The sequence below is a fragment of the Chenopodium quinoa genome, unplaced genomic scaffold (genome assembly GCF_001683475.1).
Source record: "Chenopodium quinoa cultivar QQ74 unplaced genomic scaffold, ASM168347v1, whole genome shotgun sequence".
Classification (NCBI taxonomy): domain Eukaryota; kingdom Viridiplantae; phylum Streptophyta; class Magnoliopsida; order Caryophyllales; family Amaranthaceae; genus Chenopodium; species Chenopodium quinoa.
This window is the reverse complement of record NW_018744704.1, coordinates 2,166,523-2,182,602: the sequence shown is the minus strand read 5'-3', so window position 1 is coordinate 2,182,602 and position 16,080 is coordinate 2,166,523. Positions and strand designations below refer to the sequence as shown.

Below are 16,080 nucleotides of genomic sequence, written 5' to 3'. Positions count from 1 at the left end.
AAACCTATTTCGAATTTTCAAAATTAATTTTTAAAAAAAAGCCATTTCGAAATTTTTAAAAAAATCATTAAAAAAAAAAAAATAGGCACAACAACAAAATCAAAAAAAAAAAGAAAAAAAAAATAATTATAGGTGGCGTCTGCCAGGGCCGCCACAGCCACTGGACTGGCGCCTGGCAGGGCCGCCTCAGCCAGTAGAGTGGCGCCTGGCCAGGACGCCAGTCTGGTGGTCTGGGCGTCTGGGCTGGACGCCGGTGTGGTGGTTCTGGCGTCTGGCTTGGACGTCCATGCTACGGTTAGGGCGTCCATCCTAGGCGCCGGAGCCACCCCTACGGTAAACCGTGAATTTTAACGGTGACTTACCTCGTTTTCCGTCAACGACGACGTACCTCCGGCGTCCCCCACATCTCCGGCCTGCCCTCCGGTCTCCCCCGGCGAGTTAGTACGGCTCCACATTTTTTAAATCGAGATTTGTTCAATTTTAGAAAATGGGCATAATTGTCACACCAAGTCATATTTGTGGGCTTTATATGGTAATTTGCGGGCTTGTTTAGCGATTCACCCATCTAAACCCACTACTACTTTTTTATTATTTTTTTTCTCTCACATTCATTACTTTTCAATAAACTATAACCCCATTATCTGTCTTTTACAGTTTTTTAATACTTTAACTACCCCGCTTATCTCTTATTTTATCTAAGTCAATTTAATTGTCTAAAACTATATGCCAATTAAAATGTAAAACTTATTAAAACAAGGAGGGAGTAATTATTTCGAGCCAAAATAACACTTCGTTGGCTCCATTATTCCATTTTTGTCCTCCTTTCTTCCTTCTAGAGTTCTAGTATATGTTGTCCTTTCCCTTCCTTGTACACTGCCGCCAAGGAAGAAAATCTCCTAAAGTCAACTTCAATAAAATTCTGTTATTACCAGAAACTTTACTAATATTATTATTACAATGTATAAATTGGTCAGCCTATTGGCTTACCTCGCTGTCTCTTCCTTTCGCCTCAAATTTATGACCCCCAAAATTTTTTTATTATCAATTTGAAAAGACAACTTCAAATAAAGGAAAAAATTGATACCCCCACTATCAATTTCTTGTCGAAATGCTCAAAATCCCCTTCTATTGGGTACAAATTCTTCATCTCAAAATCACTTCTTTTTATAATATAACTGTTCCATTTCCCTTACTTCAAAAAGATTTGTAATATAATATTGAAAAGATTAAAATATTTGATATAAAATGAGTAGAAAAAAGAAGTTGAGTTTCAGCTTTAATATTGAGGTAGTAATGGAGTTTTTGAAGAAAATCGCCATTGATAAACCAGTTTACTTGGTTTTTGTGCCTTTAATTTCTGTTATTTGGGCATTTGAGAAATGGGTTTTCTCTATTTCTACTTGGGTTCCTCTTGCTATTGCTGTTTGGGCTACTTTGCAGGTAATTTTTCCATTATTTTTTTTTATTAAACTTTGGCTTAATAAAAACTATCTATTTTCGCAATAATTTATAGGGAAAAGACAGAATATAATACTTTGTTTTGGGTAGATCCTCTCCAAATAATTAGATAAGAAATGCTTTTGTTTTGGATATAATTACTTTTTTTTTTTGCTGGGGTCATATGATTCATTGGATATTATAAATTTTTAGTTATATGATTTCAATTTTTATTCGTAATATTCTTTCAAGATCCACCTACTTTACTTTGTTCATTCTTTGTGTGAGTGATGAATTTGTTGAAGTGGTGAAATGGGCATAAATTGTTTATTTAATTTTATTTATTTTATTATTTTTCCCCCTATAAGAAATTAGCTTCATTATCCCTTCAGTTGTTGAGTATATATGCTCTCTCTAGATTAACTAGTATAACTATGTGTACTAGAAGACCGGTATGAAGTGAGAGGCCAAAGGGTGTGGAAAAAGTTGGGTGAATAAGGCTCGACCATCACTTGTTTGATAGGCATATGTATACTCCCTCCGTTACTGAATTGTGGCCATAATTTAACTTGCCCACTTGCCAATGCATAAGTTTGACCATAGATATATGCAATTATGTCGTGGTAGTAATAATTATTTCTATAAAAATGGTTTGTATAATCTTTTGGACAATAACATTTGATATTACTTGTATAAATTAGTAAAAAAAATATGGTCAAAGTTAACGTATAAATAATGCAAAAGTCTAATTGTTGCAAGTATTCAAAAATAGAGAAGTAATACTTCATATAAAATAATTTTCAACTCTCAGGATTCGGTAATTTACAAAATTTATCATCTATGCTGTTGAGGATACATTTTGTGCCGTTGAATAGAGTGGGACTATTTGCCTAACATTTAGGCATCCTGCTGAAATTGACAACAAAGTACCTGTTTCTTTAAGTGTTGTGAAGCATTGAACCTATTAGTAAGCAGTCCTTTGCGTTGTTTTCCGATTAGAGTTTTTCGAATTAAAAAGTGATCTGGTTAGAGTCCTGGTCATAATGTATTTTGTGAATTATTTGGGGCTAATTATTGGAGATTCTAATCAGATTAGTATCTTGTAAAAGTAAAACAAACTTGTCATCTAATTCTGTCACCTGATCTGTTTATAGCTAGTATCTATGTTACATGGAAACTGAAAAAGTAATACCAGTTCAATATGAAATGGAAACAGGAAAAAATGATTAGTTTATGCACCCGAGTGCGTTATTCAAACTGTTCACAGTTTTAATATGATAGTCCACAACAACAACAACGCTACCTTAGTCCCTAAATGGTTTAGGGTTAGCTAATATGCTAGTCTAATTAACTTTAATTGAGTGAGCAATAAATTCATAAAGGGCAAAATACAAACAACATGGATAAAAGAACACACAATTTAAACTGTCAAACCCAAAGAGCAAGAGTATAAGAACATATAGTTCACACCCAATGAATATTAAGTTAAAGACCATATAGTTCAATCCCCAATAATATGAATTCAAACCCAAAGAACATGTCTAATCCACATTCATAAAGAACATAGATCATAATGAAAGAATTAAAGAAAATTTGCTTCAAACCCAAAGAAAATGTAGTTTGAATCAACAAACGCTGTCTGTTTTGTTCCAGTGCACCATGACTCCATGAGCACGGTGAACCCAGGTCCCAGGTGCACCATGAAATTTGTGAAAGGAAAATGACAATTTCCATAATGTAAGAAAGTGAAACATATAAAAGAAGCTGTACAAAAACAGAAACTCCTTACTGATGTAGTATAGAACTCAGTTATACAGATAACTGTAGCGTATAAACTTGAATCTGAATAAACAAGAAATGAGTGGAAAGCGATCATGATATGTTGACCTGGAGGTAGGAATGAAGAATTCGAAGACTGAAATGGTGCTTCATCTGCTTTAGAGTTTTTTTCAATGTTAAATTTTATTCTTATTTGTTTTTATATATGAAGTAAAAAAATATTACTTGAAAGTGGGCAGTGTGACCTTTATGATGTTTCTGTGCCACATAGGCAGATAGGCTATGATTGCTAAGAATTGAGGTAATGATTGCTCTGGTGTTTTTTGAAAATTTGAAAATAGAATTCTGTGTCATTGCAAGGTAGACTCTGACTGTATTTTTTAGGGGTGCAATTTTTTAATTGTTCTACAATTGACTTTTGTTGCAATAAAATAAAAAGACAGTTGTTTGTTTCTGTCTATCTGCATTTGAACAAATTCTTGTCAGCATTAGTGAATGTTCAACTCCTGAGGGATTGAACCCTTAGACTGGTTGCATGCATCAGGCGCCTGTACTTAAGGAGATGTGTATTTTACATCAGCTTGTCATCTGAGCAATAACACCTATAAAGTCAGAATTCCTGGATTCTTTTTGAAATGAGAACATGCGAGTTTGGTTTACAATTCTGGTCATTGATGAACTGATGCTAACTATTCTTCACACACTTGCATTTTTGCAATAACGTATGGATGTGTTTTTTTGTTTTTATATGTGTATGGTACCCTCGTAAATTTACACATAGATATGAATGCAAATACTTTGCTTACATTATGTGGGATCACATAATAAAGCTATAAAAGTACAAAATACATCAATATGAATAAATTTCCGAGTCTAACACGAGGCATCACTCTGATATTAGTATGAAAGCTATCAGCGCAAAATTCTTGCCGAAGACTTGAACAGGAAATGGAAGCGAGCAATGCTAGATATTTCGGTACTTTTATATATCAATTTTCAGCTTTACGCTTTCCTTACAGAATATGAGTCTGACATGTAAGGAACTACGCAGCCAACGACTGCACTGGAGCACTGTGAGTGGCTGAACAGGTTATTGTTAGAAGTTTGGCCTAGCTACATTCACCCTAGGATTTCATCAAGGTTTTCTTACATAGTTGAGGTTAATCTCTTTGTTCTTTCTTCTCTTTGGTTGCTTTCTTGATGGATATATCTGTCTTGGTTTATAGCTTTAAAGATAATACTATCCCCCCTCACCCCCCCCCCCCTCTTTCTTTTTATTTGTTGTTGTTGTTGTTGTTGGAATTTAAGGATAAATGATGCCATGCCATAATGTAGTGTAGATTGTAGCACACTTGGAGGATTATTTTTAGTTTTAAAGATATCATATATTTCCTCAAGACATGACCTCACAAAAGAAGAGCTTAATTACTTAAAGCAATATTGTAGTAGCTCAAATTCTTTTCCTTAGCCTGGGAACACTGATTTTCTTTTATTCAATGTATCAATTTGGAGATTGGCATAGGAAATTGGCTCTATTTCCCGCATTCTTTTTATGTTGAAACTCATCATAAAAGTTGAGTTAGGTTTGCCTTTTGAATTTGGCGATATATATCATTATTATTTAACTTGCATGATTATTTGTTCTGTCATATGTCTTAACACATTTATGGTGCTAGACACCAAAACTATGTTCAAATGTGTCTTTGATGTAAGGCTCAACCCCTCTATCCCACTTGAAGGGGGGCGGGGGGAGTCTCTTTTGTAGCTTTATATTTTATATACACCCCGGTGCAAGGTGCACCCAATGATATTTTTTGCTCATATAATTTTTTTGCTCATTTTATAATCTTAAAATGAGCAAAAAGTGATCAAAAAGCGAAAAACTACCCTTGGGTGTACGTACCTCTATGTGCACCCGGGTGTATGCAAAAGGTTTTGGTAAGCTAGCAAAAATTAGTCACCATAGGAACCTAAATGTTTGGCAGCAGCTGCATGGAGGCACAATTTACTGAGGCACACGTGCCTTTGGTAGGACTTAGCCTTCAAGTGTGACTTTAGGCTGTTTGTAAAGCTTTGGATACTGTTTGTTGATTTAAATGTTACTTTTATTAAGCAATGTGTAATCAACTTATTCTTACAGCAGTAAAATTTCGTAATCTTACTGTTATTTTATGCCTGCAGAGACGCTTGAAGTATAAGAAACCAAAGCTTGTGGTGAGTTGGGAGAAATTTTTTTCCGTATTACTTTCTATATTGTGTAATATAGTTGTATGATTAATTTACTGGTAGTCTTCCATCTAGGAAAGCTTTAAACTCGAAGAATTTTCACTTGGTTCTTCTCCTCCTAAAGTGGGTCTTCAGGGGATGCGCTGGTCAACTGTTAGAGATCAGGTACAGTTTCGGTTCTTGCTGGGGGTTTCTACTTTTGTCTACCCATAGACTATCCGTTTTTTTTCCTCCTAAGATTCAGTTCATCATGTCTTTTTAGTGGACTTTTCTTCTTTGGTATATACAAGTGAAGTGACTCTAAGGATACTTTTCTAGTTCCGTTGTGTAAACTACATGTAAAATTCTCATGCAATTTCCAAATTAGTTTATCAGTTCATTATGCTTTCTATGAGTAAGATGCCTTGGGAGCTCAAAACTTACAAGGAGTTGCAACTATTAATATTAAATAACTTATGAACAATTTTGTAAATGTCTTAAGGTTTTATTGTGTCATTGTAGAAATTAATAAACCATGTGGTTTCCAAATTCTTGCCACAATTTTCATTGTTGCTATTACATTGCATTGCGATTTGCAAACCCTTACTAAAGACGTAACAAAAATCCATAATATTGCATTCGATTTTAGAATGTCTTGGCTGAAACTTTTTCCTTTTGTCCATATGCGTGTTAAAGAGATTCTAGTTTTTTCATATGGTAACAATTGGAATCCTAGAAGGTATTTTAAGTGTAACTTCCTAAGAGAATGGAATTACTTTAATTATAACATTGAGTTCTAAATTCTTGAACTTGTCAACTACATATAAAGTCATAATTGTTGAGGTAAGCACAGAAGATGCCAGTTATGCAAGTTAGGAATTGCTACCTGCCTACCATCATAACAATTGCACCATCATAGTAATTGCTGCTATATGAGGGATCTTTTTTTATATATTTATTTATTTACTTACAATGGGTTCCCTATCAATTACCAGTTTACCTTTTCATTTGTAGCAGAGGATTATGCATACAAGTTTTGACTGGGACACCAAAGACATGAACATTATGCTGCTTGCTAAACTGGCCAAACCATTATATGGAACTGCACGCATTTCCATAAACTACCTCCATATCAAGGGTGATGTATGTTCGACTATACTTTGTATCCGGTCTTAATTTTCTTAAAATGAAGTTATTTCATATTCACATTATATTTATAAATTTTGGTCATGTCTTTGAAGAGGTAAAATGGTTTCTTCAATTTTCTTCTTGTGTGATACAATGGTTCCTTCAATTTTCTTCATGTGTGGTCATAATGTTCTCTGTGTTGGTGAATTATAAGTGTGTTGTCCATGAATGTCTGGCTGCATGAAAACCTTATTTGGTTGGCTTGATGGCTTTACCATCTGTCAACTTTACACGTTTTATAGCTGCTTGACATTGTGTAATTGATAAGCTGGTAAATCTTGCCAGTTGAATATATGCTACACGCATTCATGCTTTATGCTTATTCCAGTGAATTTGAATGTGTCACTAATCACTCTATAATTGTTTGAGAGGTAGCAGTCTCTGTATTTTTGTAATGAGGTATCTAATAAAATTAGCCTCTCTATTCGCAGTGGCCTAAGGCTGCATATATTCCAACTCCACAAAGGCCCTGTCCGGCAAAACTAGCAGTAGCGGCTAGCTGTTAGAGTAGCTAGTAACTGTCAATGAGTAATTACAACCTATTGGAAGTTGACAAAGCTTAAGTTCCTTTATGAATTTAAGACCCCCACTGTGATTCTCTATAATCATAGTGCTCACTCTCTCTAGCTTCTACTCTGAAGCCTACTATCTATTTAAGACTGAACTATAAGTCTCACTAAAAAGGTTCACTCAAACTCTTCACCCCAAATTACAACTCCGTAATTTAATGCTCTATGTGGTTAGCAGTTGGAACAAAGGAACACTACTCTTTCTTTTTTCACCGACTTAAAAGAAAATTTCTTGCTAGTATATGTTTGCAAGCAAGTTAGGATGTCTAAAAACTGAAACAATGTTATCCTTTTTATAGAGTGCTTATGAATAGTCACTTTCATCACTATCTTGACAGCTGGTGTTAGTGTTCCAGCAAAAATAGGCACTAACCAAGTTGACTTGAGATAATGGGAATAAGTGAACGTGTATTCAAGCACTAACAAGAAGTGGTTGTGTTGGGGAGATCATCGGAAGTGTTTAAATCAATCCTTGGAGAAAACGAAAATATTTTGTAATAAGGAATAAGGTAATTTCTTTATTTTTCCAATATAATTCTTTATAACTTAAAAAACCTTCATCTAGTTAAATAAATTTTAAATTTATAAAGAAAATTTGCTCCAATTGTAAATGCCCCTGCGGTTTCAGTTTCTAAGGTGTGCCCATGCTTTTTAAAAAATACAAGATGTGCCCTCCAACTTAAAGTGTTTATTCAATTGTACCCTCTGATGTTAACCCAATGTTAGTAGTTGTGTTAATTGTTAAGTACCCCACTTTGGAGAGAAATTTCACGCCCAAATTGGGTTAGAGTTATATAAGGGGATTAACTTTAAGCATTTTTTCCACATTTTCTCATCTACGTTTTCTTCTTTCTTCTAAAAGCAATCATTCATATGTCAAGCTGTTGTTGTATATCTTCTTTTTTCTCATCTGTTTTTTATTACTTCCTATTTTTTTACGATTACTAACGTCTTGGTAATGTCAAAGGATATAGTAGATTAAACAACTTAAGTTGGAGGGCTCAGCTTGTAATTTTGAAAAAGCATGGGAACACCTTAAAAACTCAACAGCCTCATGGGCATAGCTTAAAAAAACCTAAAAAATACCTTTTGTTCCAACAAACTAATCGACTTCTAAACACTTACATAAGCCTAAAAGTAAACTCATACTCTTTAGTCTTTCTGATTACTAATTTACTATTCAAGAAGCTTCAACTTAGTAGCTTCAATCGTCATTCCCAAGGTGTTGTGTCTTGTAGGAACTTTTATGGCTCCTATAGGAACATCACATTGGAACTTCAATTGTTGCTTCACTTGAGTAGTCTGCTAATGTCTTTATGCATCAATCAAAGGCCCTTCCCAGTTATAACTCTGGAACATGTTCTTAGATCAAGAACTCGCCTAAATCCTGTATACTTAACAAAGCTTCATTAATAAGGATTGCTTGTCATCACCAAAACTAGAAGAGGCTGTTAGGTTGGAATGATTTTTCAACCTTTAAGTGAAGACTAGCTGTATGCAAATGGTACACAATACATCAAGTGCTTCTTCTTCCTCTGTCTAGTTTTCCATTCTATTTATCTCTGCGTGTCAATCTTTCTTTCCACTAACACCTCTTTCCACTAAAACTCCAACATTTGAAACATTGAAAGATTTAAAACTTGTTTCCTCTCCTGTAAAACTAGCTTGAATCATGTGAGTTTGAACTTAGAAACTTAATCTATTTAAGCCTGTCCAGTTGATGTTACTCTAACTTTGAGGTAATTATTGCTTTGGTCAATGCTTGGTAATTTTGACATTTTTTTTTTGCTGTCTAGGTGCAATTGATGCCAGTGCTAGATGGAAGAGCAATTTTACTTTCCTTTATATCTGTGCCAGAGGTGAGACTTGGAATTGCTCTGGGAAGTGGTGGAAGTCAACTCCCTGGAATGGAGCTGCCCGTTGTTTCTTCATGGCTGGTGTGTTTAGCTGATTTAAATTCATTCATATTAGTAAAAAAACCTAGGAACACAGCCATTGTCATGCATGCTTTTCTTTGCTATGTTTAACATTGTTAAAAATCTAAAATTTAAGGAAAAATATAATTCCTTTGCAATTGTTTTTACTGTATACCTTTATCATGTTACTGATGTATTTGTGAGTGATCTAAAGTTATAGATGGAAAATCCAATATAACTGCATCAGAAGTGGAAACCATATGGTATATACCAATGTCACATTTGTACCATTAACGGATATTTCTGTATCATGTAGCACTGTGTTGTAACTTTTGTGAACTCAACCTAATGTTGAACTAAGGTCATTTCCCATGATAGAATACTTTTGGACTTATTATTTCAAATACAAATATCTAGCTTATAATTCCAGTTATTATTGTACCTTCATGCTCATAATATTTTCCGTGCAGGTCAAACTCTTGACCGACACCTTAGTGAAGACTATGGTTGAACCTCGTCGTCGATGTCTCACTCTGTCAGCTGTACAGTTGGGGAAAAGGGCAGTTGGTGGCATACTTTATGTAACAGTAGTTGGTGCAAGTCAACTTTCTAGAAATGTGGTTAAAGGAAGCCCGACAAGCACACAAGTTGGTTCAAATCATGCCTCAGAGGAGCATCTTAATAAGGATGTGAAGACATTTGTGGAGGTAGAGATTGAAGAAATTACCAGGAGAACAGATGCAAAGCCAGGCTCTAGTCCACAATGGGATTCCACATTTAATATGGTTTTGCACGATAATGCAGGAGTCCTTAAATTCCATCTTTATGAATGTTCTCCTGGTAGTGTGAAGTTTGATCACCTTGCGACTTGTGAGATTAAGGTACTGTTGCAGGCTTTTCTAGTCATTACCACAAAACATGGAGCCTTCACCCAATATAGCTTTTCTCTTTTAGTTTCTTTATCTAACGTATTGGAATTAAAAAGCACCACTTCATTGCCTTAGAATCAATCTACAAGTCACATATAAATTTTTCAATGATGACCCTTCATAATTCATCAAAGATGTTACTGCATGTGAACAACTAATTTTGCTCAAAGTTACGACTGGATACTTCTGTACATTAGGGGTGCTCTACCAAGGTAACATGGGGTTTGATAACTACTATAGAATGTTCTTAGATTTTTTCTTTTCACAACATTTGATCCATTCAAACCAATTTGCTCCCTTAAAAGGTAATCCTTGTTGACCCTTATACTTTATGGCTCCTTCATAGTGTGGACTTGTGGAGTTGGTGGTATATTGACATAGCTTCACCATATTGTCCCTGTACAAGTGCTAACATGTGACTTGGGACTAACTGTTTCACATTGAAGAATTAGAGAGAGCCTGCCTAACATATAAGACAAGAGAGCTACTCCACCCATTACCATAATGCCATAGGATGCAACCCTACAAGTTTTATACCAGACTCTTCTCCAGTGTGGGCTTATGCTAATCCCAATGAAGATTCATTTAAGTTGTCATTTTTTGGATTTTGATGATTTAATTGAATGTGGTATTAGTAAACAAGGTTTTTTTGTTTTGTCAAATACTATGTAGCTGTAAATACCAAAACTGTTAAGGGCATTATCTTACATATTTCTCAATTATTAATTTTAAATTCCATTGATGAATTGTACTAAGTGATTCATCTAAATTGTTGCTCATGTGTCTTGCAACGTCAATACTACAAGCATTACTACCATTTCAGATGATCTAAACAATATTTCAATGACTTGCAGGTTAGATATTGTGAAGATGATTCCACAATATTTTGGGCGATAGGACCTGATTCAGGAGTCATAGTAAAGCGTGTTGAGTGTTGTGGAAAAGCAGTTGAAATAAATGTTCCTTTTGAGGCAGTAGAGTCAGGGGAGGTAAGAGAATTGTGTGATTGTGCATTCTAGTATTCAACTTTAATAAATCAGCTTGTCATTGGTGCTTATAATATTACTGTGGAAATAAAAGTATTAAATCATCATCAATTTCCAATCTTGTCAAATCAACTATAATTTCACCACATACAGAATGCGAGTCATTGTGTATGATTCTGTCCGTTTGTGATGGAGCTGAAATTTCACAAAACTTTGGGATTTAGATTATAATGAACAAACTTTTTGAGCTTTTTATTTATTGTGATGCAGCAAATGATTGTTGAATATTAGATTCTAGGTCCAATAGGAAATAACCTCTTTGTAATCATGGAAGCAGGGCTGCACTTGCCCAAATTCCCCCTATGTCGTACATTGCAGAAGCCTTGTTCAAGGCATTGGTGTATTGTTGATGTTGCAACTTATATAATTGATGATATTTGCAGTTGATGGTCAGACTTGTTCTGAAAGAATGGCAATTTTCGGGTGGTTCTAAAAGTGTTGGGTTACACCTTAATGCTCAATCAACATTATCTGGATTATCAAATTCAAAGACGGGAAGAAAACTGTATGTTACTGTAAAAGAAGCTACAGATATTCCTGGAAAGGATAAATTGGGACGATCAGAGCCTTATGTTAGGTTGCAGTACGGGAAGGTCTCTTATTTTTCTTACTTTCTCATATGATATTTTGGTTCATTACCATTAGAAAGGTACTGAGAGTTCCCAATGTTCACGTCTTTTTATGCCATTATCTTTCTTATACCAGGTTGTCCAGAAAACAAGGGCTGTAAAACAGACATCAAATCCTGTTTGGAACCAGACATTTGAATTTGATGAGATAACAGGGGGTGAATATCTCAAGTTGAAATGTTTATATGAAGAAACATTTGGAGATGAGGTCATTGGCAGTGCAACTGTAAACATGGAAGGATTGGAGGCGGGTTTAATTAGGGATGTGCCTGTACCCCTTGAAAACGCGAATTCTGGGGAAGTAAGGCTTCAAATTGAAGCTGTGAGCGAGGTACGTCTTTTCTATTGGCAATAAAATTGTTCAAAAAAGTCATGACTAAAGTTTTGATGAATAATGTATTTCTACTAATTGAAGTTTGAATATATAATTCTTTGACATGACGTACCCTAAAAATATACTGGTAGTATCTTTTCATATATACTCTGAACTTTGTTATCCATACTTTTAGTTGGTGATTAAGTTTCCATCTTCAAGAGGATAAATTCACTTGCATAAGAAGAATTAGATATTCAACCTGACAAAATAATTTGTACTATTGTGCATGATACCTCTCTTAAAATTTGCAAAGCTCTAAGATAGTATGGAGCCAAATTTGAAGCTTTGTTCATGGAATAAATGAAATTTTTGCGTTTGTGTGAAGAAAAATATCTTATTCTTCAGCATAAATATGGAAGTAGTGCAAGGAGACAGCCATTAAATCTCGTCCAGAAAATTTATAGAACTTTCTTTCATTTGGTGGTTGGACATTTAACTGTGGTGCCGTGTGCAAAATTATGCATTTTATGACAAAAAATGGTCAAGGGATGGTTGATGCTTCTTCTGTGCAAATGCATTGTCCAACCTGATTCTAATTGAATGGTATTTTAGTGACATGAAAGACTGTACACCAATTTTGTTGTCTAAACTCCTGACATAACTATGAACTCTATTTGGTTCATAATGATTAGTTTCTCAGTGTATACTTTTTATAGCTGTAGTTACTGAGTTTTTTGGCTTAGGTATCCAATGGTGGGCCTGGGAATGGATTGATTGAGCTTGTTCTCATTGAGGCCAGGGATCTTGTTGCTGCTGATCTTCGGGGAACGAGTGATCCATATGTGAAGGTCCAGTATGGAAATGAGACGAGGAGAACAAAGGTATTCTGCTTAAATGTGATTTTATATTACCTGAAAACGTATCAATGAGTAACTGTAATTTCTTGGAAACTACTTAACATGGTGGCAGTGATACGATTTAATATCATTGCTTGAGAGTGGCCAAGGCTACTTTACATTTTCTGGCCTCCAAATCTCCCACGGCTGGGAGATCCTCATTAGTTGGAGGTGCTGGGATCTTAGCTACTAGAACTTCTCTGTTGCTCTGCAATTTGGCCAAGTTTAGAAGCCTTAGTGCTTTGGTTTACAAATGGCCACTTCTCTCATTCCCCCAAATACGAAGTGTTTGATTTTTTTTTTCTTACTTTCTTATTACTATGAAGGTTGTGTACAAGACTGTGAATCCTTCATGGAACCAAACATTTGAGTTTCCTGATGATGGAAGTATGTTGGAATTGCAAGTGAAAGACCACAATGCTATATTGTCCTCATCAAGCATAGGCAACTGCATAGTACAATACCAAAGACTTCCTCCTAATGAAGTATCTGAGAAATGGATACCTCTGCAAGGAGTTAAAAAGGGCGAAATACATGTTCAAATAACAAGAAAAGTTCCAGATCTTCAGAAGATAACCAGTGTAGACTCTGATTTCTTGTCAAACAGAGCTCATGCAATATCTGATCAGGTAAGAATTTCATTGCTGGCAATTAATGCTTATGACTCATGCTTGCTTCGTGCATCACCGATTAATTGCCTCCCAAATTCACTTGTGGCCTTTCAGTGTATGTTGATTTTTTTTTTGGGAGGGAGGGGGAGGGGGGGATCTAAATGACCCACAGAAGCATAAAATACAATGGGAAAAGGGGGTTCGAACCTATGACCTATCTCACACGAGACCTCAACCTTTGCCACTAGGCAAGACATCATTGGTTCCTCTATGGTATTATTGGTGTATATAAATCTTAGCAATAATAACTTATTTTATTTAGCATACTAGGAGTAAAGAATTAGAGAAAAGGTTTTCTTCTCAATAAATGAAGTTTAAAGAAAAGGATTAGAAATTAAAAAAGGCGGGAGAGTAGGGATGTATAGACACAAACACATTTTTAAAAGATGTCGTCATAGTTATTTCCCAAAATATAAAATGAATAAAGAATTTATACAGAAGATGAGATAAAGAAAAGTTGAAAAAGAAAAAAAATATATCTGTAAAAACTTGTAACATTTGTGGTAAATAGGGAGACAAACATAATTAAAAAGAAAAAAAAATGAAACAAAAATTATGCTAAAATTGAGATCCGGAACACTACACATTGTGCAGGTTTCTTACCATTAGTCCATTGATTTTTTATCATGACTGAAGATTGCATTTATATTATATATCGAAAATCATTGGAAGTATTAAAGCTACCTCCCTACCTTTCACTCTTGAATCATGTAGGATAACTCTTAAAATGAACTATAGAAGCATAGTTATCAGCTCTAGTAATCTCTGTCTAGTGTTGGCTGTTTCTGATCTTTTGGTGTAAAATGTCAGCGTTATAGAATGTCACACAAGACCCATATTTTGTGTTGCTGTTCCTCTTATCAATTGGCATGCACTTTATGGGAAGGTCTTGCAAAAGAATTGAATGCATGTACAAATCACAAGATGCATTAGCTTTTTTTATCTGCTCACTTGGTGAGTACTCAGAATACGAGTTCCATAAAAAACATACTCTCTGTTTTAGCACATTAAGGTATAGTTGGCTGTTTGGAACATCCTGAAGTACTTTGTACTGAAATCGATATATAGCTTGTGAATTAATGTTCTTATGGTTCTGAAAGTTCTTTCATGGCGATCCATACTTGATTGGCTCATTATGCTGATTATGAAAAAGTTTTGATAAAATCGTGCTGCAGATTTTTAGCTATATACAAATATATATTGCCCCGTAGTTATATATTCTAAATTTAGTTCAGATACGTGTTTATCATTACAATTTAGCCACCTAATTGTCGCTTTTGCATGACATTACATAGATGAAGAATATGTTGATCGAGCTTGAGTCTTCAGTTGAGGACAAGGATGCTGAAGAAATTTTGAGTACTTTAAGTGAACTTCAAAGCCTAGAAGACTCGCAGGAACAATATATGCTTCAGCTTGAGACGGAAAGAATGCTTCTACTAAACAAAATAGGCGACCTTGGTCAGGAGCTACTTAATTCGTCTCCTAATCTCAGTAGGAGGATTTCCTATTAGCTTGCTCTGCCTAATGACTAGCATCTGTAAAACAATACTGCTTCAATCTGTGGATAAGATATAGGGAATGAACTCTCTAGATTGAATGGATTGAAGAAATGAAATAATTATTGTAGATGATAGGAGGAAGTGTTTCTAATGTAATTATATGAGTTAGCTCCCCCTCTTCGTACGTTAATACACTGATACAGAGCTACTGTATGTAAATTGTCTCACTAAGTGAAGAGAGTATGGTTTTGGTTGAAGTTACTCATTATCATAGATTCTTGTTACACAAAAATAGACTTGTAAAATAGTGATCTAATTTTCTCTTGTTTCACCAATATTTGTGCGCAACTGTCGCACCAATTTTGGCAAAATCATGATATACGGTATACATCCCTAGTAATCAGATACTCCCTCCGTTTCGTATTAATCGTAACACTTTGCTTTTACATGCGTTTCATATAGATTGCAAGATTTGCAGCACTTCTATATTTGGAAATGATTCACCATTATTTTATAATTTCTATCTCCCACTAACTCCACTTTTACAAATATTTTATTATTTTTCTTTTATACTACTTTTTATTATTTTTCCCATTTATACTACTTTTTTATTATTTTTCCTCATACCAACGATACTTTATATTATAAAATTTTTTTTTTGGGCCCCATCCTATAAAATTTTGTTAAACTTTGTGAACATGTTAATACAAAACGGAGGAATCGGAGTAACTTTAGTTGTTTTACTTCTCATCTCTAGGCTATGCTTTGGAATACTAATTAGGAATTTAGGATGGAGCAGAAAATAATGATAAGGTGTTGAAATTAATTGTGCTATTGATAATTGATCAAGGAGTTAAAATTTTTAAGAATTTCTTTTTTGACTAGGAAAAAAAAAAGTAAAGATAGATTGAAAGGAAATAATGGTCCTTAATTGAAATGATACTCGAAGCAACATCTTAAATTAATTTAAAAGTTGATATTATGAAATTTTAAATTA

At 34.6% G+C, this 16,080-nt stretch overlaps 1 protein-coding gene across 3 annotated transcripts; it reads left to right on the top strand.

Moving 5' to 3' along the window:
- The first annotated feature begins 940 nt into the window (after positions 1-940).
- LOC110702894 (extended synaptotagmin-1-like) lies at positions 941-15,356 on the top strand. Of its 3 annotated transcripts, none has more exons than XM_021880643.1 (14): positions 941-1,440; positions 4,118-4,192; positions 4,268-4,375; positions 5,398-5,430; positions 5,518-5,607; positions 6,436-6,564; positions 8,975-9,115; positions 9,565-9,975; positions 10,878-11,012; positions 11,453-11,662; positions 11,775-12,029; positions 12,758-12,895; positions 13,237-13,539; positions 14,877-15,356. In XM_021880643.1, the coding sequence occupies exons 1-14, from the start codon at positions 1,246-1,248 to the stop codon at positions 15,093-15,095; spliced, it is 2,442 nt and encodes an 813-aa protein (XP_021736335.1). In that variant the 5' UTR covers positions 941-1,245; the 3' UTR covers positions 15,096-15,356. The 3 variants fall into 3 exon arrangements, with proteins under 3 accessions (XP_021736335.1, XP_021736336.1, XP_021736337.1); XM_021880644.1 differs by having other exon boundaries at positions 942-1,440; positions 6,439-6,564; XM_021880645.1 differs by lacking the exons at positions 941-1,440; positions 4,118-4,192 and having other exon boundaries at positions 4,325-4,375; positions 5,506-5,607.
- Positions 15,357-16,080: the final 724 nt, after the last annotated feature.

Excerpts from the sequence above, each read along its gene's own strand:
- LOC110702894 (XM_021880643.1), top strand. The coding sequence starts at position 1,246 with ATGAGTAGAAAAAAGAAGTTGAGTTTCAGCTTTAATATTGAGGTAGTA. Across the intron at positions 4,376-5,397 it reads GGTTTTCTTACATAGTTGAG|AGACGCTTGAAGTATAAGAA; the intron begins GTTAATCTCTTT and ends TTATGCCTGCAG. Across the intron at positions 5,431-5,517 it reads ATAAGAAACCAAAGCTTGTG|GAAAGCTTTAAACTCGAAGA; the intron begins GTGAGTTGGGAG and ends TCTTCCATCTAG.